This window comes from Silurus aristotelis (genome assembly GCF_946808225.1).
Source record: "Silurus aristotelis genome assembly, chromosome: 3".
Taxonomy (NCBI): domain Eukaryota; kingdom Metazoa; phylum Chordata; class Actinopteri; order Siluriformes; family Siluridae; genus Silurus; species Silurus aristotelis.
The window spans coordinates 13,676,446-13,702,807 of record NC_139576.1 but is presented as its reverse complement, the minus strand read 5'-3'; the positions used below and the strand labels follow the sequence as shown (position 1 = coordinate 13,702,807).

Below are 26,362 nucleotides of genomic sequence, written 5' to 3'. Positions count from 1 at the left end.
TCCTCATTCATCCACGAACAAGGCAATGCTGGCATTCTGAAAAGGCTGACATTTGAGCTTTTTGCCAACACCAGCAAAATTATATCCTTTCCATTGTAAATCAATGAAGTAGAATCATCGCCCACAAAGGACCTAGATTGCCTTGTCAGTGTAATAGGTCCTGGTGTATGCACAACCTTCATCCTGCACTGCTGTACAGGGAAAAGAGACAAAGGCACAAAATCATCCTCATCATTGGTCTCCCAGATCATGAACTAAGTGCAGAAATTCCATTAGTTTGAACTCTGATATTACTTTTTCTTTTGCACTTAAAGTATATAAACCTGCAAGATTAAAGTGACACCTGATCCAAATAATAATAATAAAAAAAAAAAACAGTTGCAAAATATTCAGTGCCAAAGTATAGTACATTCTTTGAAACATGCAAAGATGCTACAATGAAGGCGCCAAAAATTAGCACCAAATTGTAAGAAAAAAATCTTTATTTACAGAATTTACAGTGACAAATGGTGCCATGTGGAGGTTAAGGGTTATCAGTAAACACATTGTGTTTTGAGGTAATTGCTGTCATGAGTGTGCACTCCAAAAAAAAGATCAGTCCACACATAAATGCAGCTACTAGTAGTAGAAATCATGTTCCAAGGGCTGTTAGTAACATTTTTATGACACAATTACATAAAATGATCCATAACTGCTTCTTGAAATGTAGCATGCATTATAACTTTTTTTTAAAGTTTGTTTATTGTGTTCATTATATAACAAAGAGCGTTACTTCGCTGAATTAGTTGTCATAGGGCTAAGCCCAGGTCATTCTTTAAATGAGAATAAAAAGAATAGACTGGGACATTTGGAGTAAAAGTACCAAATCTCTGTAGTATTTATAAATTACACATATGCACAAAAACAGTAATATGTACAATTCTCAGTAAAGTTACTTGCATTAGTAAAGCAAAGATGCATTAAGTCAGTTGTAAAATCCAATTATTAATTAAAAGAGAATATGGATTTTGGATTAAAATTTAAAGCGAAATCGCCCCCCTTTTTTTTTTTACCTCATATGTACACAGTATTGCTCAAATTTTATGGATGCAAGACTTTTTACTTAAACTATGGGCTCCAAACCTGTTCCAGAATAAATGTCCCTGTGTAAAAAAAAGAACTCCTGTGGCCTGCACAGATCCTGACCTTAAGCCCTGAACAACTTTGCGTTGAACAGTTCTGTGACTGAATGGGCAAATCCTTACAGCCACACTCTAAAATCTAGTGGAAAGTCTTCTCAGAATGGTGGAGGTATTATTGAAAAGTGGGAATAAATTGGGAAGCCATTTAAAAAGATCATACAAGTGTGATGGTCAAGTGTTGACAAACATCTAGTAATGCTATGTTCATCCTTTGACATGCAGATGCATTAATCCATGTCAGAGACTGCAGAAATTGCAAGATAATGAGCCATGAGTGTTAATAGGGAGGTTATATAGGTGGAATGAACACCTCGCAAAACGCAACTATATTTGCAAAACATTGTCAACAAGTGTTCACAAAGAACTGTCCAAAATATTATCTCTCCCACTGGTGAAGAACTTGTGTAAATATCTCTGGTGTTATTCATGTAATTGCTTTTTGAAAGTGTTCCTTAAAATTATCTTTGTGCCTGATTTTTTATTAGTACTTCATGGCCATCTTTTGTCACCAACATTCTTAAAAGGCTATAAAAAAAAAAAATAATAATAATAAACTGTGAAGAATAGAAAGTTTTGAAAGAAAGTGTGTTAAAAAGTTAGTTTGCCATTTGTTTGGTGAATTTTGGGACACCCTGAATATTTATAAGAAATTTGATTTCATATTCATGAGAACATTTAAAATCCCTACAAGTGCTACCAAAGCTGGAAGACACTTGAAATTTATTTCACAAATTGGTCTCATCCCAAGATGGGTCGTTCATATTCTTTAGAACTTTACGTACAATTCTCTCCAGATCTTTATGAGCTCGCTGCTCCTCTTCCAGAGTTCGTTTCATTTTCTTACTGTCCTGTTGATGGATTAAATCACATGACCACATCAAGCTGTATAAAAAGGTAACTATATAAAATAAATAAATAAATAAATAAATAAATAAATAAATAAACAAAAATAAATCCACACGCACCTGTTTAAGAACTTGGATTTCATCTCTTAGAGAATAAACAACATCTACAAGACTCCTGTAAAAGTCAATTTAGTTATTTATTTATGGTATTGAATAGAATTTTCTATACACAAATATAATTAGTGTGAAAATTATTTTATATAGCAACACATGTATTCTTACTTCTCTTCCAGGACAGTCTTTCCATTGCTTTTGTTCTCCTCCACAATTCTCTTCTCCTCTGCAGGTAATATCAGAGCTGGAGCAGTGTCTCTCCTCTGTCCTGTTCCAAAAGAAAAGTCCTGCAGTTTGGTTTTCACATATCTCTATGTGAAGGACTGAATGGTGAGAATAGTTAAATAGGCACACGTGCTCTGAAGCAGTGAAAGCATCAGGCTAAAAGAATAGTGCGAAGACAGGTTAGTCATGCAGAGAGGAAATGTCAAGACATTCCAAGAGCATTATGAAAGACATATCTTCATAAAAAAATCCACGTTTCCACCAATAAAAAATACGTTTAGATAAGTAAAAGGCACTGAAATAACATTCTAGTCCAAGAAGAAAAAAAAAAATTCCAGAGAAAGGACAAAAATATTGACAAAAGTCTAAGAAAGCCAATATTTATTGAAAATGTATATTACAGTAACTGCTCCGTCATACTGAAATCTGTATGTATATACTGCATGTATGTACTATTTAATGTATATATATATATGGACACAATTATATTTTATATCTGAACCACATAAACATCACTGACTTCTGAGTTGTACAGGGAATCAGAATACCAGCACAGTACAACAGACAAAAGGGCAGCAATTGTTTAGAATTTCTTGTCTATTTTTTTTGTTTTACCACAGCAGAGAACTTGGTCACAAGGATTACCACACAACATGAAAGAGTTATATTCTTATTCTTTGTTTTACATACTTTTCTAACTGGCAATATGTATTTCTCTTTTTGTCTGATAAAACAAAAAAACAAAAAAAATCATACATAACAGAAAAAAAAGTTTATCTTAAAACACTACAGGTACTCACAGAGCTTTAAATGAGTAACAAAGAACCACAAACCTGGTTTAAAAATCAAACAAATGTTTGATGAGACATTACATTTCAGCATATTTTGGCAATCATACCATATGTAGACATTATTATGAGAATACATGTAACAAAGAAAAAAAATAAAAATGCATGTACTGTACAAGTCAAAAATAAATACATAAATAAAGACAGTGGTACATCAACTAATACTGTCCAAAGTAGCAACTCGTGATTTTCCTGTTTTTTTTAACAAAGTATTTTGTTTTCAACTCTTCTATTGTCTAGCATCCTGGAAAAAAATTAAGCTGGAATTCTTGTGTCCAATGCTTCCCCTTAGGTAAACCATAATACTTCACATAAAAAAGAAAAAAAAAAGAAAAAAAGACAATACTAAAATATTTACAAAGATGTGAGATCTTATAATTTCTAGCAGGGAAAGGCATCCACAAATGTATTTCCTTCATTAATCTTACGGATGAAATACTAGGTAGAAACTGAGAAAGGCATATTTCCACCCATCACATGAGTGGACATCAAAATAATAGGCAAAAAAGGTGTCAAGGCAACAAGGACCAATTTAGATAAGTGCACAAAGAGGACAAAGGAGTGAGGTTTAACACAGGCAAGTGAAAAGACATAATAAATAAAAATAAATAAAAAAACTTTAAAATAAATAAAATAAATAAAACTAAAGTGAATGAGATTAAACAGTACATGTGAGGGAGTTTAGTTCTGGTGGGAGATGTAGGAGCTGCAGCTCTTACGGGAAACCGGCCCCATCCTGTAAGAGTGAGCCGTCCATATACTGTCATAGTCCGAGTCCTCTGAAAGGTCCGAGCTGCCTTCAGGCCGAGAGATGCTGCTGCGGCGGCCCATACACTCCATGCTCGACTGATCCAGCACATGGTTATGCATGAGATCAGTGCCCTGCCATGCTGATATGGCCATAGCAGGGGAGCACAGTCCAATCATATGAATGAAGAATGGGAGATTTTCCGAAAAACCCAATAAACGGGATGGCAAAAAACATATGGATAAAAAAGTAAAAAAAATAAATAAATAAAAAAAGTATAAAAAAAGTGAAGCAATGGAAACAGAAAAATGGTAACGTGAATGTTAAAAGTGGATAGAAAAAAGAGAGGGTGGGATTAAGAATGAATAAATAAATGATGTCAAAAGGAGTGAATAGAAAAGAGAAAAAGAGAATATTGTTACCAGAGTTCCAAGAGTGTTAACATCAAAGAGACAAAGCGCTATGTAGCCTTAGTCCTATGATAGACATCATCTTACTTGAGTTGAGAGTCTGTCTGGTTTTGGCACTTGTACAGTAAGCCTCTATCACTTTCAGGATCTGAGCATCCTCTTCCAGTGCTACAGTACCTGTTGAGAGTTACAGCGTACTTACATTTGTGTCACCATCATAACTCTCACCAGATGTACTAACAAATCCATGAACTTACTTTTCCTCAGTGCAAACTCCTCATCAGAGGGCTTCCTTTCTGGTTTCCGCTTAGGCAGCAGCTTCTTCATACTTTTGGGGCTTTTACTAAGATCCTGGAGCAGTGCCAGGATTGAGAGGATCAGGATGAATAAGAAAGTTTAAGATGGGTCAGTAGAATAAATACAAGAGACAGTCTACACTTCAGTTGCACAGGAGTTTTAAAGCACATATTTCAATATAAAAATAATAATTATTTAAGGAATGCTGTCTTGCACTCACTATAAACTCCTTCAAAACTAGTCATGTCCATATATAATTTCATATACAAGTTTAAGTCATCATTGAAGTACATTGAAGACTTTATATTGTGGTGCTCAATGCATATAATAAACATATGACCGCCTGAAAAAATATGAAGTAGTATGCCTGTCACTAGTCACACAACGTAATCACCAGGGTAGATGTTACCACACACACACACACACACACACACACACACACACACACACACACACACACACACACACACACACACACACACACACACACACACACACACACACACACACACACACACACACACACACACACACACACACCTCTTTATAGCAGAGAGCAGCGGATGGTCTAAGTGGGGGTGCTGGCCTTAGGCAACTAAGACTCCAAGGTTTCTGGGTTTTAGGAGGTTCCAGAGGTCCCCACATTACAGTGCTGTGTGGAGCTCCATGAGAAGAGGAATGAGGGAGCGTGTGGTAGGCAGGAGCAACAGTGAGGCCTCTGCTTTCTGCATGCCTGGATGGAGTTAGAGGGTGGGATGGGAGCTATTGTAGGAGAGAGAGATACAGACAGCGACAGAGAGAGAAAGAGCTGTTAGGGGTTTTTTTTGTTTAAAGGGGCAAACTAAAGCTGTATTGTTGTACAGTGAGAATTTGTCTCATCATACTTGTATCATATTATTGATGTGGCCCTTTGCTCATGGCCAATTTTGTAAAATTCACCGTAGCGTCATCAAGTACTGAATTGTGTTATAGGGAACAAGACATGCACACAATTCAAGTCAGCTTTCAAAGTCATTTCAGCCAACTATATAAAATAACACAAGGTAATACAAAAACACAAAATTAACTAGGACACTTCATAAAGTGTGTGTGCAAGCATTTAGTGCAAACACAAGACAATCCTGTTTGGTAAAAAAATAAGACCACAAACAAACTGGCAGGTGGCAAAGTACCAGGATTATGTAGCCCAAAATCTGGTTACATCTGCCAGATTGTTAATAAAAACCTGAATTCAAAACTTTTTCCCATATATCGAAACTGAGGACTTCTGTATTAATAAAGCAAATCATATTTGAATATATAGAAATTTGTAGTTACCTCAGAATTGATTTGCTGATATTTAGACAAAGCCAATTTCAGTCCTGTAATCAAAAACTCACCGTGTGGCAAGGGACTGCGAGTGGTTTCATGCTTGGGGCAGTCATGGTGGTGTGTTTGGTCTGGCGATTCAGGTGCTCCAACCAATCCTGTTGATCATGCTTATTAAAACAGATGACCTGCAACCTCTCAAACATGCAACCTACAAAGATAGACCACACACACAGAGAAAAAAACTAAACAAACAAAAAAAAACCACCCAATGCATTCACCTCTGTACTGTCTGTTTTCAGATAAATTATAAAAATTGCAGCCGCCTTTTTACCTGATAGCTCAAAAGCATTTTTGTGGCTTTCGCAGTCCTCTAAATGAGTTACTGTCATTCCACTCAAAGGCAGCTTGCCCTGTGAAAAACAGAGTGGACAATTATTAAGTATTAGGAGAGAAAATGGCGCTAAACACCTTCATACTGCGTATTAAGTAAGACATAGCAGTGGAGACATGGTCCTACCTGGTAGATGAAGCCACTCATCCTTGGGCTGGCCGAGAGGATAACCAGAACATGAGGGAAAAGCATGAGGTAACGTTCATTGCTTTCCTGAAAAACATACAAGTGCCAAAAAAGTTACTTTGAGCAATCTGGTCACATATGAAGCATACATTTGCTCACAACTGCATGAATAGTGAGGACACTGTACTGACTAATGTGTCAGTTACTATAAGAGGTAAATTTCAGTGAACAATGATATGATACAAAAATAAATTTTTATAATAATAAAAAAGGATTTTCCTTAATGCAAGATAATATTCTATACTATAAAGTTCACTTTATTACAATACCTGCTTATTTATGCAGTTCTTTAAATCAGCCTACCATGTTGCAGCAGCACAAGTGCATAAAATTATGCAGACACAGGTCTAGAGCTTCAGTTAATATTCACATGAGACGTCACACAATGTGAATAACAAAATCACAATTGTGATGACTTTAACCATAGAATTGTTGTTGGTGCCAGACGGACTGGTTTAAACATTAAACTGGGTGATCTGGAAATTTCACAAACACAAATGGTACAAAAGCCAATTCTATGCAAACAATAAGTTTTCCCACCACAACCACACCAAACAATGTAGAAGCGTAACTGTTGATATTCAGTATAACAGCATAATTGCGAGTGATGTTGCTTTTATACAACAGTTTACTAAGGAAATGCCTAAAAACACAAAGAGTTCCCATTTTGAAAATGGGACCAAAATGAATGGTTTAAGGCCTCACCTCACAGCCTTGGTTCTGTACCATGGCCTGGCTCATGTAGATCACAGTGCCAAAAGTCTTAATGTCTTCACCCTCCCACAAACGAATAGATTCAGTGAGAATTTGTAGCTCCAGCTCCTTCCGTTTCCGCACCTCTTGACACTGGGCCTATAGCCATGGAAACATAAGGTGCAAAAATGTTTGCACAGAAACAATTCACCATTGCAATATGACATGGGACGTGTGTCACAGCAAGTAAGTCAATAACTAGATCCTGCACATAAATGTGATTCATCATATTACTTCTTTCGCCTACTTCCATTAGGGGTCGCCACAGCTGATCATCCATCTCCATACTCCTATGTCCTCTACATCTGCCTCTTACAAAATAACTACCTGCATGTCTTCCTTCACCACAGCCATAAACCTCCTCCCTGGTCTTCCTCTTTTCCTCCTTTCTGGTGGATCCATCCTCAGCATTCTCCTACCGATATACCCCTTCTCTGCACATCCCAAACCATCTCAATCGGGCCTCTCTCTCTTTGTCCCCAAAACGTCCTACATGCTCTGTACCTCTTAAACTCTAGAGACGCACATCTCACCACAGTCCTATAAACTTTCCAGTTTACTCTTGCAGATACCCTACTATCACAAATCACTCCTGCACCTCTTCTCCACCCACTCCACCCTGCCTGCACGCTTTCCTTAACTTCTCTAACACACTCTCCATTACTCTGCACTTTTGACCCCAGGTACCTAAACTTCTCCAATTTAATCACCTCTTCTCCCTACAACCGCACCACTCCACTGCCCTCCCTCTCATTCACACACATGTTCTCTGCCTTACTCCTACTGACTTTCATTCCCCTTCTCTCCAGCGTGTACCGCCACCTCTCCAGGCTCTTTCCAACCTGCTCACTACTCTCTCCACAAATTACAATATCATCCGCAAACATCATAGTCTACAGAGACTCCTGTCTGAACACGTCCGTCAACCTGTTCATCACCACTGCAAACAGGAAAGGGCTCAGAGCCGATACTTGATGCAATCGAACCTCCACCGTAAACCAGTCTGTCGTTCCTACTGCACACTTCACTGCGGTCACACTGCCCTCATACATGCCCTGCACCACCCTCGCATACTTCTGACACACCTGACTTACTCATACAATAACCACTCTCTCGGCACCCTATCGTACGCTTTCTCTAAATCCACAATTTCGTTGACCAACCTGGTTAAAAACTTCACTGCCATGTCTCCTAAACATCCATGGTTCTACTGGTATGTCATCATGTCCAAACGACTTTCTACTCCTCATCCTCTTAATAGCTGCGCTCACTTTCTCCTTACTAATCCTATCCACTTCCTGCTTCACCATTGCCACATCATCCGACCTTCTGGCCGTCTCATTTTCCTCATTCATCAGCTGCTCAAAATCCTCCCTTCATCTTCTCAACACACTCTCCTCACTAGTGAACATATTTCCATCTCCATCCTCTATTGCTCTAACTTGTAGCACATCCTTCCCTGCTCGGTCCCGCTGCCTGGCCAATCAGTATATATCCTTTTCTCCTTTCTTAGTGTCCAACTTCTCATTAAGCTCCTCATATGCATTTTCTTTGGCTTTTGCCACATCCCTCTTCACTTGCTTCCGCATCTCCTTGTACTCCTGCCTACTTTTCTCATCTCTCTGCAGATCTCAATTCTGTTTTGCCAACCTCTTTCTCCTTATGCTCTCCTGCAGTTCCTCATTCCTGTCTCTTTGTCTTCACTTCTATTTCCAGATGTCACACCAAGTACCTTTCTAGCTGTCACCCTTATCACTTCTGCAGTAGATGCCCAATCATCCAGCCTCCTTCACCACCACCAAACCCCTGTCTGACCTCTTCCCTGAACCTCGCACTACAGTCTTCCTCCTTCCGTTTACACCATCTTATTCTTCTTTTAGTCCTCACTCTCCTCCTTTTCTTCTTCACCTACAAAGTTATCCTACAGACCACCACCCGAACCATGTTTACCACTGCCATTTCCATCCTTTTAGCAAAATCTACCACCATCTACCCTTTCACATGCCTCTACTTAAGGCCATACCTACCCATCACCTCCTCATCACCTCTGTTCCCTTCACCAACATGGCCATTGAAGTCTGCCCCAATCACCAATCATTCAGTCCTAGGTACACTCTCCAACACTTCATCTAACTCACTCCAGCATTTTCCCTTCTCCTCCATCTCACAACCCACTAGTGGAGCATAAGCACTGAAGACATTTATCATCATCCCTTCAACTTCCTGCTTTAAATTCATCACTCTATCAGAATTATCCATCATATTATTACTAATATGAATAATAACAAAATATCAATAATAAAACTCACAGAAAGATTTTTGAATGTAGTCATGCACTTCTGAATTTCAGTTCGATCTGGGTGACCCTCCTAAAAGCAAAATGAACACAGTTTAATGACTTAAATTCAGTTAATAATTAATATTCATATAATTGCTAAGAGTCATTTCCTTACCTCCATGTGTCGCTCGAGTTCTTTCAGTAAAGTTGGATATTTGTCTAGTCTCATGAAAGGTTTGCTAAGGCCTGTGGTCAAAGTCAGGATGCCTGGTGAACTTGCTCCTCTACTCTCCATGAAGTCTCCTAGCTCCTCACTATGAGACAGGTAAACTCTCAGTGTGAACACTATTTTATAGAATCCAGTGGACTAATAATATTTTAAAGTAGGACAAAGTGCAGTGGCATACCTGTGGTCAGTGAGAATGTTAACAGCTGATGGATGGTTTGAGCAGTAACCTGTATACAATGCTCTCATTTTGGGCATAAGGTTTAAGAAAAAGCCTCCTACTTTCTGCTGAAGCTCTGGAAGTCTGAAACAGCCAAATGTCAAACATTTTTAAAATCACAAGTACCCCATTTAAACATCTTTCTTCTAACTGAGATTTTATCTAAAACAGAGGTTGGAATAATGATCAGGTATTAGAAAAAGGAGTAAAAGAAGAAAGGAGTGATTCTGGCTCTAGAGAAGTGAACAAAGACAACCTGTACATTTCTGTATTACAGAGATTACTTGACTTCCTAAAATTAAATCTGCTCCCCTTCCACAAACATCATCATAGATTTGGTCTAATTTCAGAAATTAAGGCTAGATCATGACATTTAAAAATGTCAATTATTACAAAAAAATTACAAATTAATATAAATTATGAGTACATACATCAAATTCTCTAAACAACTGCTGTATATACTAATCTTTATTTAGTTAAAATATCATTACATTTGACAAAGTATTGGTTATAATTGATGTACAGAGTAGCCAGTTATTAAAAGTACTCACTTAGTGCAGTCCTCAAATGACTGCACAAGAGTTTGTTGGAAGGTGCTGATTTCTTCCAGGTTCCCCAAAATGACACTGATGTCTGAAGAGCTAAGTCTAACATGAAATGAAATACATATACATATTTATTAAGAGAAATGATTCAGGCACAACAAGAAATGCAGAAGTGAGGTGGATGTCATTTAGAAATCAAAGTCAAAGAATTACTTTTCTGTGTTCTGAAGTGGCCTCAGGTAGTTAGTAAGGAGATTCTGAAGCTCTTTTGAGTACTCGGTCTCGGTTTCTAAAATGTTCTGTAGCACCTGTTGAAAGAGATGGTAGACAAGGTAAACGGATCTAAACCTACTATGGTAATACATACGGCTAATTTATTTTATAATAGCCAGGAAACTGCTTTTCTGAACACACACACACACACACACACACACACACACACACACACACACACACACACACACACACACACACACACACACACACACACACACACACACACACACACACACACACACACACACACACACACACACACACACACACACACACACACACACACACACACACACACACACACACGGTATGGCCCTTACATTTTCACTCCGTTATATTGCAGCCATTTGCTAAAATCAATTAAGTTCATTTCTTTTCCTCATTAAATGTACACATAGCACCCCATATTGACAGAAAAACACAGAATTGTTGACATTTTTGCAGATTTATTATAAAAGAAAAACTGAAATATCACATGGTCCTAAGTATTCAGACCCTTTGCTGCGACAATTATATTTAACTCAGGTGCTTTCCATTTCTTCTGATCATCCTTGAGATGGTTCTACATCTTCATTTGTGCAGCTGTGTTTGATTAAACTGATTGGACTTGATTAGGAAAGCCACACACCTGTCTATATAAGAATTACAGATCACAATGCATGTCAGAGCAAATGAGAATCATGAGGTCAAAGGAACTGCCTGAAGTGCTCAGAGACAGAATTGTGGCAAGGCACAGATCTGGCTACGGTTACAAAAATATTTCTGCTGCACTTAAGTATCCTAAAAGCACAGTGGCCTCCATAATCCTTAAATGGAAGACGTTTGGGACGACCAGATCCCTTCCTAGAGCTGGCCGGCCGGCCAAACTGAGCTATTGGGGGAGAAGAGCCTTGGTGAGAGAGGTAAAGAAGAACCCAAAGATCACTGTGGCTGACCTTCACCAGTCGGGGCTTTATGGCAGAGTGGCCCGACGGAAGCCTCTCCTCAGTGCAAGACACATAAAAGCCTGCATGGAGTTTGCTTAAAAAAAAAAAAAAAAAAAACACCTGAAGGACTCCAAGATGGTGAGAAATAAGATTCTCTGGTCTGATGAGACCACGATAGAACTTTCTGGCCTTAATTCTGAACGCGGTTTGTGTGGAGAAAACCAGGCACTGCTCATCACCTGTCCAATACAGTCCCAACAGGGAAGCATAGTGGTGGCGGCATCATGCTGTGGGGGTGTTTTTCAGCTGCAGGGACAGGATGACTGGTTGCAATCGAGGGAAAGATGAATGCGGCCAAGTACAGGGATATCCTGGACGCAAACCTTCTCCAGAGTGCTCTGGACCTCAGACTGGGCTGAAGGTTTACCTTTCAACAAGACAATGACCCTAAGCACACAGCTAAAATAACGAAGGAGTGGCTTCACAACAACTCCGTGACTGTTCTCGAATGGCCCAGCCAGAGCCCTGACTTAAACCCAATTGAGCATCTCTGGAGGAACCTAAAAATGGCTGTCCATCAACATTTACCATTCAAACTGACAGAACTGGAGAGGATCTGCAACGAGGAATGGCAAAGGATCCCCAAATCCAGGTGTGAAAAACTTGTTGCATCTTTCCCAAAAAGACTCATGGCTGTATTAGATCAATAGGGTGCTTCTACTAAATACTGAGCAAAGGGTCTGAAATCTTAGGACCATGTGATATCAGTTTTTTTCTTTTTAATAAAACTGCAACAATGTCAACAATTCTGTGTTTTTCTGTCAATATGGGGTGCTATGTGTACATTAATGAGGAAGAAAAATTAACTTAAATGATTTTAGCAAATGACTGCAATATAACAAAGGGTGAAATATGTAAGGGGGTCTAAATACATTCAGTACCCACTGTGTATGTTTATGTGTGTGTGTGGTTACACTGGAAAACACACACACACACAATCTCACAAAAGTGAGTACACCCCTTACATTTCAGCAAACATTTTAGTATACAGTATAACAGAATTGAACTCAAAGCACTACATTTTAACTGCTCAAATACAAAATACACAACTTTGTATGGTCCAGTCAAGCAGACAAAAACATGAACATGATGAATAGGACATTTATTTAAACAATAATGGCTGCATGTTGCACAATCTGCACATTAACTACTCGCAAATATATCCAAGTTTCAATTCTGTAGTATTGTCCCTTGAGAAGATTTAATAAAACGGTTTGCTGAAATGCGAGGGGCGTATCTAATTTTTGTGAGATACTACATATTGGGGAATTGTACATGTACTGTACCGTAAACTCAACAAAAATTGCTTGTCAAATGTTTTATTTTCTACATTAAACGAATAACAATAATAAAACATTTTAAAACATTATTTTTCAGTACAAACTGTTTTAAAATGTTACTCCTAACGTTTGAGCCACTTGCGGCTTCTTGCAAACTATCAGTTTTTTCAACAAACAGCTAATGTATGAGCTGTAGTAGAACCATGTTGAACATAGTTTGCATAGCTACAAAAATGGGGTTTAACATTGGTTTCCTCACAACTGAAGAGATATTTAATATATAATATAATATATAATTGTCTTTAGCTTTACTTGTAATTACATCAAAAAACCAAAAATTATGTGAGATGTGCTTTTGTTCAAGAGGACAGAATGAATACGTAAATGGGCATACGCTGATGGAGCTCCATTTATAATCTATTTCAGCACTTATATTTAATATAGAGATTGTTCCTTTTCCCTCCCGGACTAACAAGAAGCAGAAACGAACATTAAAATGTCAAAGAAAAAGAAAAGAGTCTGACAGAACCAGGACAAGCTTACATAATGTTCATATCCCTTGGGCAACTGAAACTTCACCATTAGAAGTGGACAGTAATGACATTTTACAAAATTTACTTCACAAGAAACATGAATAGTAGTTTTATTAGTCACTGTGTTATAAAGGCTAGTAAAATGGATATAAAAAGATTTAAAGAATTGTAAATAAATAGCTAAAAATTCTCACCAGGTTGTAGTAGGTTTTGCTAAGGGCAGTGGTGTCAAAACCTTTAGGTGGGCTTTTAAGAGTTCCAGATTTGGGGGAAACTTGTTTGTCTGTGACAAATAGGAAGAAAATTTCAGACTTGCACACAAATATGAGTCCCCACAGTATCAACACAAATAAGAGTTTAACATAATTGCTTTCAAAGGAATTATGTTTATTTAACATAACTAACACTTGCCACAACCTTTGACCTCTCTGACATAGTTGCTTGGAAACCAGCCAGTCTTTCCATTGAGGTTGCCCTCCCACCATCCGCCCTCTTCCATGCGGGTGACTGTGATGAGGTCACCCTTGGTGAAGGAGAGCTCATCCTCATTGGTCTGCTGGAAGTTGAAGCGAGCTTTCACCAACAACTGGCTGTTACTATTCTCTGTCATATCCTAAAACAAGAAAGATGACAGAATGCAGACAAATGTCACTGCTAGTAACTGCTATGTTGCTAATTACAACAAATTGACCATGCTAAACCTTAAACTAAAATGGTACTTCTGGCTCTTTTAAAATACAAATATTCATCTAGTATAAGATGTTAGTGCACTTTAGAATCAATTAGCTGTTAATTTCAACAAAACAGAACTTATTAATCAGTTGCATAGGAACCATACAGTTTTTGGAATATGGTATGGGCTATAATCTGTATTAAGATTATATTTTACATTTTAATTCTGTTTATGAAGCCTATGCATTTAAAATAATTATAGGTTCTTGTCTCCTTCACACATGCTGCTGGTAAGTTAATTACATTTTTTGTGTCATATTATACAATGTATAATATTCTCTTTTCTCACTAAACAATAATTTTTTAAGTTAACAAATAGAAAATCCTTTACAATGAAAAATGATATCAAAATATCTCTAAATCTGAGAGAAAGTCATCCTGCCTAATGATTTGCTCTTCACTAATGAAAAGCATGCTACCAACCAGGGAGATTGAAAACAAGCATGTGCTCCCACTTACATGTTTTTCAAACAACGGCTCATTTTGAGTAACAGGGCAATTGAGGGCACTTGAGGGAAAGTACCATCTACCTTCTTTCACATAATTGAGCCCAAAGACACAAATAATTGGTATGAGTTAATCTGATCTCTGACCCATGAACATGGCCAAATATAGCCCTGTTGCCTCCCGGCCATAGATGGCTGTGGTATCATTGTGATTCAAACTTGCATTAATCGAGAGCACTTTCAAACACCTTTATATAGGCTGGGTGTGCCAACGGTAAAACTGAAATAAGAAAAGGATAAGCAAAGAAAGTGCCTGTTTGTGAGCTTGTTTTATGATCAGATTTGCTAGTTTGGAACTTGACAAATGTGAGTCATTATCCAGCCTCCCACTACCCACCAGGCTTCGGAACTGGTTATGGAGAAGTTTGGATGACCGGCCGAGTGAGGTCTGTGAAACCAGAGATTCAAAAGACTTGATGCGATGAGCGGTAGAATGACGGGTGCATACAGAATCACTGCCAATGCCAATATCTGGTTCAGAACAAGCAAACAAAAAGATTATGTCGAAGAATAGCCAAGGCTGGTCAGTAGAACATGGCATACAATATTTCTAACAGTGGTAGAGAGGCATGTTATAATTAATAGGGATGATGAGAAGAGGCAAATATTCAAATAAAGTGTTATATTCAAAAATGGCGTGTTTTAATCATAATAGATATTGATATCTGGCATGTTAACCAGCCATTAAGTTAAAACCATCCTCAACAACTTTCCATGTCACAAATCACTTTTAACAGTTTAAACAGTCATGAACACTGCGTGCATAGACTACAGTAATGTATGAAACTCACCTGCAGTTACTTTGTTGAGAGCCACCAATGTGGTAAGAACTTTACTGAAGTTCTGGCCTTGCAGCAGGTCACTTGTTTCAAATGGCTACAGAGACAGAAAACCAGATGTGAATCAGAAACTATCTAGACTACATTTCTATTGTGCATATATAACCTTTAATAATTATAATAAATAAATAGAAAACAATATGTTTTACCAGCAGGTCAGAAATGTAGATTTATTTCCGACCCACACCTTGTCAACAATAGTGTCTTTCAACTTCAGTAATTTTCCAAATTCAACCATTTATTTCTTTTCATAATCTAGAAAACATTGTACATGCTTTTTATATGATCCCATCTAGACTACTAGAGTATAATGTTATTCATCCATTTTTTTATATTCATGTACACATACACTGCGTGGCAAACACCCAGTCTTTTATCTTTTTTAAAAAAAGACACATGCATGTTCCTTTTGTTTATATGCAACGAACCAGGTAATTGTGTCTGTATGGAGGTTTACTTTGACCAAACACACACATAAAAGGTACAGATTATAAACTTTATTTTCTTTAAGAGATGATTTAAAATCATCTCTTAGAATGAATAACAGCACTCTTGGCATCCAGACAGTTACGGTAGTTTCTCTTAACATTCAGCTAAAATACTTTGCTATGCCTATTGTAAAACTTGCCATTTGTAAAATGTTGCATTTCTTTCTGACACTGCATTCCAGTTCATCCCAGAGCAGTTGAATAGGATTTAGGTCCAGTGACGGAACAGACCATCCACAATAGATAACACTCCAGCAGACTCTTTACTCTAAATAATGCCAACAGTGCATGTACATGCATGAACATGTACTTAAGGTCATTGGTATGTTGTATGATAAGTTGGTTCCGATTAGCCACAGGCCAGAAGGAATTGTGTGGCATTGAATTATGGAATGGTAGCCATGTTGGACCGATATTCCTCACACCCGGATTAAGTCTCCACCTTCCCTGCTCCATGTTTGACTGTGGCTGTGAGGTAACATCTGTGAGGTAACATCATCTCTCCTGTTCCCTATCTACATAAGTTTTACTGTTAAGTGCTAAATATGTCAATTCGTTTACAGAAATGTATTCCAGCCATTCACTGTAATTTTTTTATGTTTTTGACGACTTTTATACAACAATAACAATAGGGGAGGGAAAAAAAACAAAAAAAACAATCGAGTATTTAATTTTTTTGTTATTAAAAAAATGGTTGTTGATCAACAGTTTCTTTCTTTCAGCTTCTCCCATTAGGGGTCGCCACAGCGGATCATCCACATGTTTGATTTGGCACTTTTTACGCTGGATGCCCTTCCTAACGCAACCCTCCCCATTTATCCGGGCTTGGGACCGGCACTGAGAGGGCACTGGCTTGTGCAACTCTAATGGCTGGGGTTGGTTCCCTGACCGGGGATCGAACCCGGGCCGCAGCGGTGAGCGCACAGCATCCTAACCACTAGACCACCAGGGAACCCCATTCAACCCCAACTGTTGATCAACAGTAAATATAAATAAATAAATAAATAAATAAATAAATAAATAAATAAAACATTGTACATTAAAGTACAGTGTATTCTGCAGATATTCTCCAATGTGACCAGGACCCAGAAAAAAAAATTATTACTAAAGATTGATTAATAGAGGAGCAGATGGGTAAATGGATAAGCAATTCAGGGTGAACTCCAATCCGTACCTTTAGGCTCTGGGAGCTGTCAAGTGTAAATTGTGCAAAACAAATTAATTTGCAGCAATATTTGATGGGAAATGAAGAGTTTAGTCGTTGTCTTGTTCTCAGTCGGATCACTCTAAATGGTGCAGCTACATTTTTGCCTTTACCTACATCATACTGCTTAACTTTCTAATGCTGGGAATAAGGAATCAAATCTCCTAGCATATAATATTAATGTAACCCTACTGTACTGTTATATAATGAAGTGAAAAGCAATGCCTAGACTATGAGGGGTAGTAAAAATCACCATACAGCCCGATGTCTGCAAGCTCCTCTGATTTATTAATATTGCGAGGATCTTCTGATGTGTACATGCATTGTTTTTCTCTAATCTAGTTATGAAGAGCAATGAACTTCCTGTGGTCAGACTTGTCCTTGAATTTACTTTTAAAATGTTGGTCCTAAAGTTAGATAGATCCTAAAGATCTGTTGCAGTGCTACATACTACAAATTTGGGCAAAAGCATAAGCAAAGTGGGGTAAATAATTTCAGCAAAGAGTACATCTCATCTGAGAAAAACAGTGCCTCGTGAAACAGATACAGTTTCAACACAATCACTATTTTAATCATTTTATATTTGTCCCTTTTGACTGTGGTAACAAATACAGTGTTTCGTATTAAAACAAACAAAAAAAATATATTTTAGAGGTATTGCGGACTAAATGTTTTGCAATCTTTGTGAAATTAAAAACACAGTGCATCCGGAAATTATTTCCACATTTTATTTGTTACAGCCTTATTCCGATTGTATTTAATTCATTATTTTCTTAAAAATAATAATAATTCACATAAGTATTCACAGCCTTTGTCGTGACACCCAAAATTGAGCTTTCTGTTTTCACTGATCATCCTTGAGATGCTTCTACAACTTGATTGGAGTCCACCTGTGGTAAATTCAGTTGATTGGACATATATGAGGTCCCACAGTTAACAGTGCATGTCAGAGCACAAACCAAGCCATGAAGTCCAAAGAATTGTCTGTAGACCTTCAAGACAATTGTATCGAGGAACAGAAAAATTTCTGCAGCATTTAAGGTTCCAATGAGCACAATGGCCTCCATCATCCTTAAATGGGAGAATTTTCTCACCACCAGGACATTTCCTAGAAAAGGCCGCATGGCCAAACATCGATTGCAGGAGAAGGGCCATAGCCAGGGAGGTGACCAAGAACCCAATGGTCACTCTGAAAGAGCTCCAGCATTTCTCTATAGAGAGAGAAGAACCTTCCAGAAGAACAACCATCTCTGCAACACTCAACCAATTCGGCCTGTATGGTATAGTGACCAGATGGAAGCCGCTTTTTCCAGACCATGAGAAACAAAGATTGAACTTTTTGGCCTGAACAGAATGCATCATGTCTGGAGGAAACCAGGCTCCACTCATCACCTGGTCAATACCATCCCTACAGTAAAGCATGGTGGTGGCAGCATCATGCTGTGCTGCAGAAACTAGGAGACTAGTCAGGATTGAGCGAAAGATGAATGCAGCAATGTACAAAGACATCCTTGATGGAAACCTGATTCAGAGCACTCTGGACCTCAGACTGGGGCGACTGTTCATCTTCCAACAGGACAACAACCCTAAGCACACAGCCAAGATAACAAATGTGTGGATACAGGAAGACTCTGTGAATGTGCTTGAGTGGCCCGGCCAGAGCCCAGACTTGAACCAGATAAAAAATTATCTGGAGAAATCTGAAAGTGGCTGTGCACCAACGCACATCATCCAACCTAATGGGGTTTGAGAGGTTCTGCACAAAAGAATGAAAGAACCTGCCCAAAAATTGCCAAGCTTGTAGCATCACACTCAAAGACTTCAGGCTGTAATAAGTGCAAGAGGCTGTGAATACTTATGTATATGTGATTTCTTTTTGTTTGTTTTTTTTATACATTTGCAAAAATTTCAAAAATACGTCTTTCATATTGTCATTATGGGGGGGGGGGGGGGGGGGTTTCCTAGAATTTAAAGAAAAATAAGGGTTTTTGGAATGAAGCTGTAACATGACAAAATCTGGAAAAAAATACTTTCCGGATGCACTGTATAACTGCATTAATACATAACTGCACAGACCTACAAAGATGTGTTTTTCTTCATCTAGTGTTCTTCATCTAATGCTCTGTTGAATAAGCTGATTATGTCAAAAAGCAAGGTAACTTCATAAACCAGGCTTATTTCAAAATTGTTCATTCAGATCAATTTCAGCTCCACAAAGGAAGCTGGTCTTCAGCCCTACTCACTTACTAAAGCAACATGTATATTTAATCTGATATGCATCAGGCTAATCTTAAAAGAATAGTTTGTCAATTCAAACAAAAGGTTTAGCTCAAAAAGCTTCATCATGCATACAAACACAAAAAAAGGAAAGTACTGTAAAGTATTTATCATACAAACAGATGAGGAAAAAGAACAAGAGGAACTTTTCTTACACTGGATGTCTGGATTCCTAAACAGTGTAGCCCAATCAGACTTTTGACCTTGCTGAAGTCTTGACCTTGTTCAGATCAATTCCAAATTCAAAAACACAGTTCGTTTTCTGGAAATGATGCCAAATCTATACAAATCTTACATTGTCTGAGAGTCACACTGATGTTTAGACAACCCTACAAGATAATGTACTTTGTTTAATAAAGCATTAAAAACAAAACAGGTCAAAATGTCAACACACATCGCAATATAATCAAAGAGAGGTTAAAGTGACCAGCAAGTATGTGGAATTGTCCGAATGTCCGACAGCCCCACCTTACAAACTATTTGGTTCATTTGATTATAATGTGTGATTAATGCTACATATACACTCAGACAAATCTGGAGTATAGTAAACAACCTAGCTAGGTATGAAAACAGAAGATGAGTTTTGAAGCCATAATCTTGGATTTTCTAACAGACTATTGCTGTGGAATCAGTAGCCTATATAGTCTTGAAGGCAGAAATGTTAGTCAGCTTTTTTTTTTTTTTTAAACACACGACAGCAACGATGCAGAGCCGAACACACTAGATTCTCAAAAACAGCGTTCAACATGGACAAAGAGGGGCTTGTGTATACATGGCCCAGCTGCCCTTATGCAATGCCAGGACACTGCAACTTGTCAGCACTCTACATACATTTGAGAATCCTCCCGTATCCTGCATAGTGCATGTTTAAAAATGCACCAGGTACTCACCAAAGAAATAAATGATAAACATTGAAAATTTGGTTGCATCTTGATTTGTGGCCAAATTGTAAAACATGTGCTCCTCAAGGAGCAATTTGAAAGCAAGCCAAAAATAGTGTCATTAAACATTTACACTGCTATTTTTCAGTCATTACACAGTTAAGAGATGAGGCAGTGATGGACTAAACCCCATCTTCTTTCAACACACACACTCAAGTATATAGGCTACATCCGAACCCATCTGGCTCTGTAATAAATGCGCATAATTCAGCACGATGCAATCTGGCCCTTTGTACTCTGGCTTAATGAAATATATAGGCACATATATCCCACAAACAACAGTTTCACCTGGCAGACATTTAACTAGAATTCATTATACCAAATGAAACAATGGATATCTTCCAGAGCAAAAACTGCAGCAATGTAGAGCATTGTTGTTGTTGTGGTTTTCCCTCATTCTGGGCAGTGTTTTGTGATTTATTGCTGAAATATGCATACAGGTCAAATTGATTAGCATGATGCAAAATGATTGAAAGTGGTTTTATGGAGCAGTGATCACCCAGTGAGCAGTTTGTGTTGTGAAAGCTGAGATGAGTAACATTTTTTGTAACTGATATGAGAACATTTGAAACATAAAGGATCTCAGTGAGCACAAAGCAGATGAAATATCTACATGATATCAACCTTAGAATGTTTCACAGTAGCATCATCAGTATTGTAAAGACCAAATGCACAATATTATACATACATACATACTGAATCTTTTAGAGGAACAAAGCCATGTCTTTGGCGCTCAGTTCATGGCTGTGCCTCCTACTGTCAGCCTCCGACCTCCAGACTCCTTTGTTAATTGTTTTTTTTTTTTCTACAGTAACATGGTGCTACTCATAACGTTTGCCGTTACACCATCTCAATTCTGACAATCCTGATATGTGGCTGTTATTGTTGCACAAATGAAAATCCAAATCAACTCACCTCGACCCGAAACGCGGCGCAACCTTTCAAAAACTCCTTTATGTTGCTCAGACATTCGCTGTCGTTCTTGGGCTCCTGAAACACCTGGAGAAAAGAAGAATAGAGCAAGAAGAGTGAGCCCGGAGCGCGACTTTCTCCCTCTTAGGTTGTGTAAAATCTGGAGCGAAATGCGCTTCCGATACTCTATTATTCCTCATGAGTGTCCCGGGATGAGCAGACTCCTGCGCGTCCAGCGCTTACCTCAAATAAATACCCACTCTAGGAAGTGAGGGGAGGGGAAACGGAAATGACGTTGCAGCGTGGAACCAAGAAGACCCGTCCATGGGTTATCAGGCGGGGAAAATTAAAAAGAGCGCTCTGATTTAAACTGGTTCAGTATGCTGAAGCATATTTCATTGCCAAAATTCATACAGAAATGCATGTAGGTTTACAAGGCTAACAACAAACCATTATTAGTTTTGAGAATTAGTTTTTGTTTAGAAAAAGATCAATCAGTTGTTCAATTTAATTCATTGAACATTGTCCCAAAACCAGAGGTGGGAACTAATGAAGTACAAATACTTTGATACTGTACTTAAGTAGCTTTTTTTTTTGTATCAGTACTCTACTTTACTATTTTTTTTTTGGACAACTATTATTCACTCATTAAGCTTTTACACAAATATCTGTACTTCTAATATTTACATTTTCAAAACAGGCTCATTACTTTAGTTTATTTGCGATTTGGTGAAATGTCAATATTTTGTCTTCTCATCGTGCACCGTTTCAGCCCATCAACCTGTTTCCTGTCATTGAGCAGCTTTTTCAATTCAGTGGTGTATCATTTCCTTGCTCTTACACACCACGGATGTAGACTAGTTTAAGAAGCAAACCGTGAGCAAGACAAAAAGTATAGGGTTAACATGGATGAGACAGAGGGAGTCAGTGATGTAAACCTGGCTGAAAACAGAGACATTCCTGATCATTATCATCTTTTCTCTGCCTTTGTTCTATATTGTGGTTGTTCAGCCTGGACACATGCATTAGGTAACAAAATGTTTTATTCGTTTTGTATTAATATGTTAATTAAGGATGTCAAAATGCAAATAAATTTTGACGGGCGATAAATGCAGCGCGCATTTCTATTTGACCATTTTTATTTAAAATATAAAGAAATAAATATAAAAAAGGCAAAACTAAAAGCTTCGGCACAACACACGTTTATTAACGACTTTCTTTCTTTACTCAGATATGATAAACAAATAAACTCCACCGAAAAAAAATTGCAATCAGTAAACATTTGTTTTACTGATGCACCAAATTTCAAATCAGCACCAAAATCCGCTATGAAGCACAAATCCGACAAGTTACCCTTCGAAGTCGACAAACGCGCTGTCGCGTTTTTTATATTTATATATTTATATTTTGAATAAAAATGGTCAAATAGAAATTAACATTAATTGCACGTTAATAAAACCAGTGCCATCAAAATTAATTAGCATTTTGAAATCCTCAATTAATATATTAATAGAAAACTAATAAAACATTTTGTTACCTAATGCATGTGTAAAAAGAATCTCTAAAGGGTCTACTTTTATTCGTACACTCATAATAACAACAAAACGCTGTGCTTTTGTTAAAAATAAAACAAACAGACAGGGGGCGCTTTCTGCCATCTTTGTCATCTCTCTTCACAGACACACAAATAAAACAACTTAAATCTCAGTAAATACTTGCCTCACAGACATAAATATATGTATAAAAAGCTCGGAAAATGTACTTTTAAATAAACAAATTTACATCGAATACAAATATTCTCTGATCATGTAATCCATATTAAAGTTATAAGAGGTACAGTTTCTCCGGTATCACTTCATTACCCGTCCGTGTGGAAACATAGCAAAGGTTCCGTTTGGTGTCCTGATCATTTATGTAATCTAATATATGTTGATTAGAGTATTAAAAACGTTTAAAGTATTAATTTAAGGGGCATTTAGAACAGATCAAAATGTGAATCGTGAGTTAACTCATGACAAGAATGCGATTATTCATGATTAAATATTTTAATCGATTGACAGCCCTAATATTAATATGACGTGTGGTCCAGTTAAGAGCGTGACACTAAAACAGGTAGTAGTAATGGCTACATTTTACTTAAGTACATGTCAAAAACTATAAAAGTATAGTCAGGTATTTTGAAACATTATCTGTACTTCTACTTAAGTGAAGGATGTGTGTACTTTTGCCAGATGTGTGGTGTCAGTTTGGAAGTCCATGACAGTCTATTCTATTAACTTTACAGCAATTAGAATAGACATATTTCTGTCTTACATATCCACAATTCCAAAAAATAAATAATAAAATAGGATCTAACTAAATGGCCAACTGTATAATAAAATGTGTATCTTAAATATAAGTCCTCTCTTTAATACCATCCTTTCAGCCTTACAGACGTAATAATTGAGGAAGTGAGGTGTCCCATTTCCCATTATAGATTTCAAAAGGTGCTCACAAGCGCCCCCTTTACCCTCTGCTGCTCACTTAAACGGATCTCGTTTTCATCATTGGTCTCTGCCTTCAAACCCTTTGTGATTATTTGCAAGTATTTGTTTTAATAAATCGGTTTGTTGTTAGAAAGGCAAGGCAGGTGCAACAACATTAGATCAAGTCATTGGCAAAATATTATTGAAATAATGGTGGGTCCTTAATTTTACCTATGAAGTTTGGTCTCTAGACAGATGTGCAATCCCACAGTTCAAAACAAACAGACCCACACATCATGCCTTTTGTTCAAAAGACAGATAATGTCATCCATCATTGCTAGACTTCAGGGGGTTAACTGGCTCCTAAGAACCTTATCTTTGCATACTGTAAGATTATTATCAGAAGCCACAGGACGGCTTTACAAAAGATTTGAAGAAATCTTAAGTGAATAAAATACACCAATGGATTGAATCAGAAAATATGACATATATAGTCCAAGATCAATTCTGCATTTCGGTACATACCAACCTGATTACAATTCTTAGTATAGGATCAGTGTATCCACCTTTTGCAGTGTAACAATTTAAGAAAATGATTTAATGATTTTAGCAACATTTTGTCAATGTCTCAGCGAAAGCATTTGACACTTTTACAAAATATTTTATCTTTATTTCAACCCTTGCTTAATGGTCAAAATGTTTGCACACCTATAGCTAAATGATGTTGTTGTTTTATCTGTAATCTATAGATTTAACAATTTAAGTGTTCCATATGATTGTCCATGAATCCTTGAATGTTTTGTGTAGCTTCTCTGTCTGAGTGGGCTCAAAAGTAGAAAGCTATACCCTTTAAAAACACAAAGAGAGGTGTTTTTTGTTTTTTTTTTCTTTCTAAAAGAAAACACCATTTCAGTCCACAGTATGTCCTCTAGCCCAATGCAGTCATCATGCTGTACTCGTGCATGGCTTTGTCTAAATGTGTGTTATACAGGCAGGATGAAAAATGAACAAGGTGTCAGATCACTATAATGTGCTCATAAACCACCTGCAAAATACTTGAAATAGCACAGCGGTTTTTAATAGTCCACCTGTGACATTTACAGCTTTGAACAGCGAATTGACGCTGGTAATATTCAACGTTTTAAATGCTGTTATAGTCTAGCTCTTAATCTATTGAACACTGACATTATCCATGACAGTCTATTCCCAAAATGTGGACTAATATTGAATATCAACAGACATGGCCTAGCCTGACTATCACCAGACGTAGCGCACACGTCTTTCTAGAACAAAATGTGATCGTATTGACTAGGTTTGTTCGTGGCAATTTTTTTTTTTTACCTTTCACAGATGACCTACATCGCAACACAATGCACACAGGCCTGTTTTAGTACATAACAAGAATATAAAGGTAAACCCGCAGGCCTGTAGAAATCAGACTGGAGCGCAATTTGCTTTAACGCGTCCGCAGGATTCAGGTGCCATCTGGATGTAAGAAACGTACTGCGCTTATCATCTTATCGAAATGGCTTATAAAACAGGCACACACGCAAGTCTGTGTGTTTTTGCGGAGTGTAAAAAGAAACACAATACGATTGTACAGAAAGAGTGATAATTAACGGGCATCCCGGCGCTTACTTGCTCGGTGATACCGGGGCGCAGGCGCTCGATCAGCCTGCAAAGCACGACTCCGTCCTTCAGCGCGCACTGCAGAAACGCGGCCGGGTCTGATACGCTCTTCTTCGGGGACTCCATAACCCCGAGCGTTATGAGCCATGTAACCGTCTGCTCTGCCGGATTCATGATCCAACGCCTCGAATACCCTTGTCCCCAGGCGTTATTATGAAGGGAATATAATTAAAGGAATGGTTAGCAGCCGGCCGTTGCGTTAAGCGTCACCATTTTCCGTGCAGCCGCCCGTCTGAATGTGGCGCATCACGTAGGATGTCTGTCCTTCAGAGCGCTGAAGAGCTTCTCGAAATATCATCAACGATGGGACTGTCAAAACGCTTTTAGCAGGCAGACACTGCTCTCCACCTGCTTCGTCTGCTTCTTTACCTTTCTTCTGCCAAATGACATCACTGACTGTGTGTGTGTGTGTGTGTGTGTGTGTGTGTGTGTGCGTGCGTGCGTGCGTGTCAGCACCTATGCCTTCACAGAATTTGCTTGTTCATTTACTGGGTTTTTACATGAATTTACATAGATATTACAAAGTAATCTATTGCAAATTCTGCTGTAATGTAGATATCGTCAAACCCATTAAGGGCCTGAGAAAAAAAATGTATAAGGCTATTCCACACCTAATGTGCCCTGCGCATGGTGTTATCAAAATCCCAACCTCGCTC

At 37.9% G+C, this 26,362-nt stretch overlaps 1 protein-coding gene across 7 annotated transcripts; it reads right to left on the bottom strand.

Annotated features, from left to right (window-relative positions):
* Positions 1-464: 464 nt before the first annotated feature.
* arhgef7a (Rho guanine nucleotide exchange factor (GEF) 7a) lies at positions 465-26,362 on the bottom strand. Of its 7 annotated transcripts, XM_083535599.1 has the most exons (22): positions 25,656-26,358; positions 21,556-21,639; positions 15,683-15,767; positions 15,229-15,362; positions 14,059-14,266; positions 13,848-13,936; positions 10,792-10,886; positions 10,585-10,680; positions 9,995-10,117; positions 9,763-9,901; positions 9,619-9,678; positions 7,262-7,408; positions 6,497-6,583; positions 6,311-6,389; positions 6,048-6,187; positions 5,209-5,430; positions 4,629-4,722; positions 4,459-4,548; positions 3,933-4,103; positions 2,309-2,408; positions 2,147-2,201; positions 465-2,029 (listed from the first exon to the last, which is right to left on the bottom strand). In XM_083535599.1, exons 1-22 carry the CDS (start codon positions 25,818-25,820, stop codon positions 1,907-1,909), a joined length of 2,586 nt encoding a protein of 861 aa, XP_083391725.1. In that variant the 5' UTR covers positions 25,821-26,358; the 3' UTR covers positions 465-1,906. The 7 variants fall into 7 exon arrangements, with proteins under 7 accessions (XP_083391725.1, XP_083391721.1, XP_083391719.1 ...); XM_083535595.1 differs by lacking the exon at positions 3,933-4,103 and having other exon boundaries at positions 14,071-14,266; positions 25,656-26,362; XM_083535593.1 differs by lacking the exon at positions 3,933-4,103 and having other exon boundaries at positions 25,656-26,355.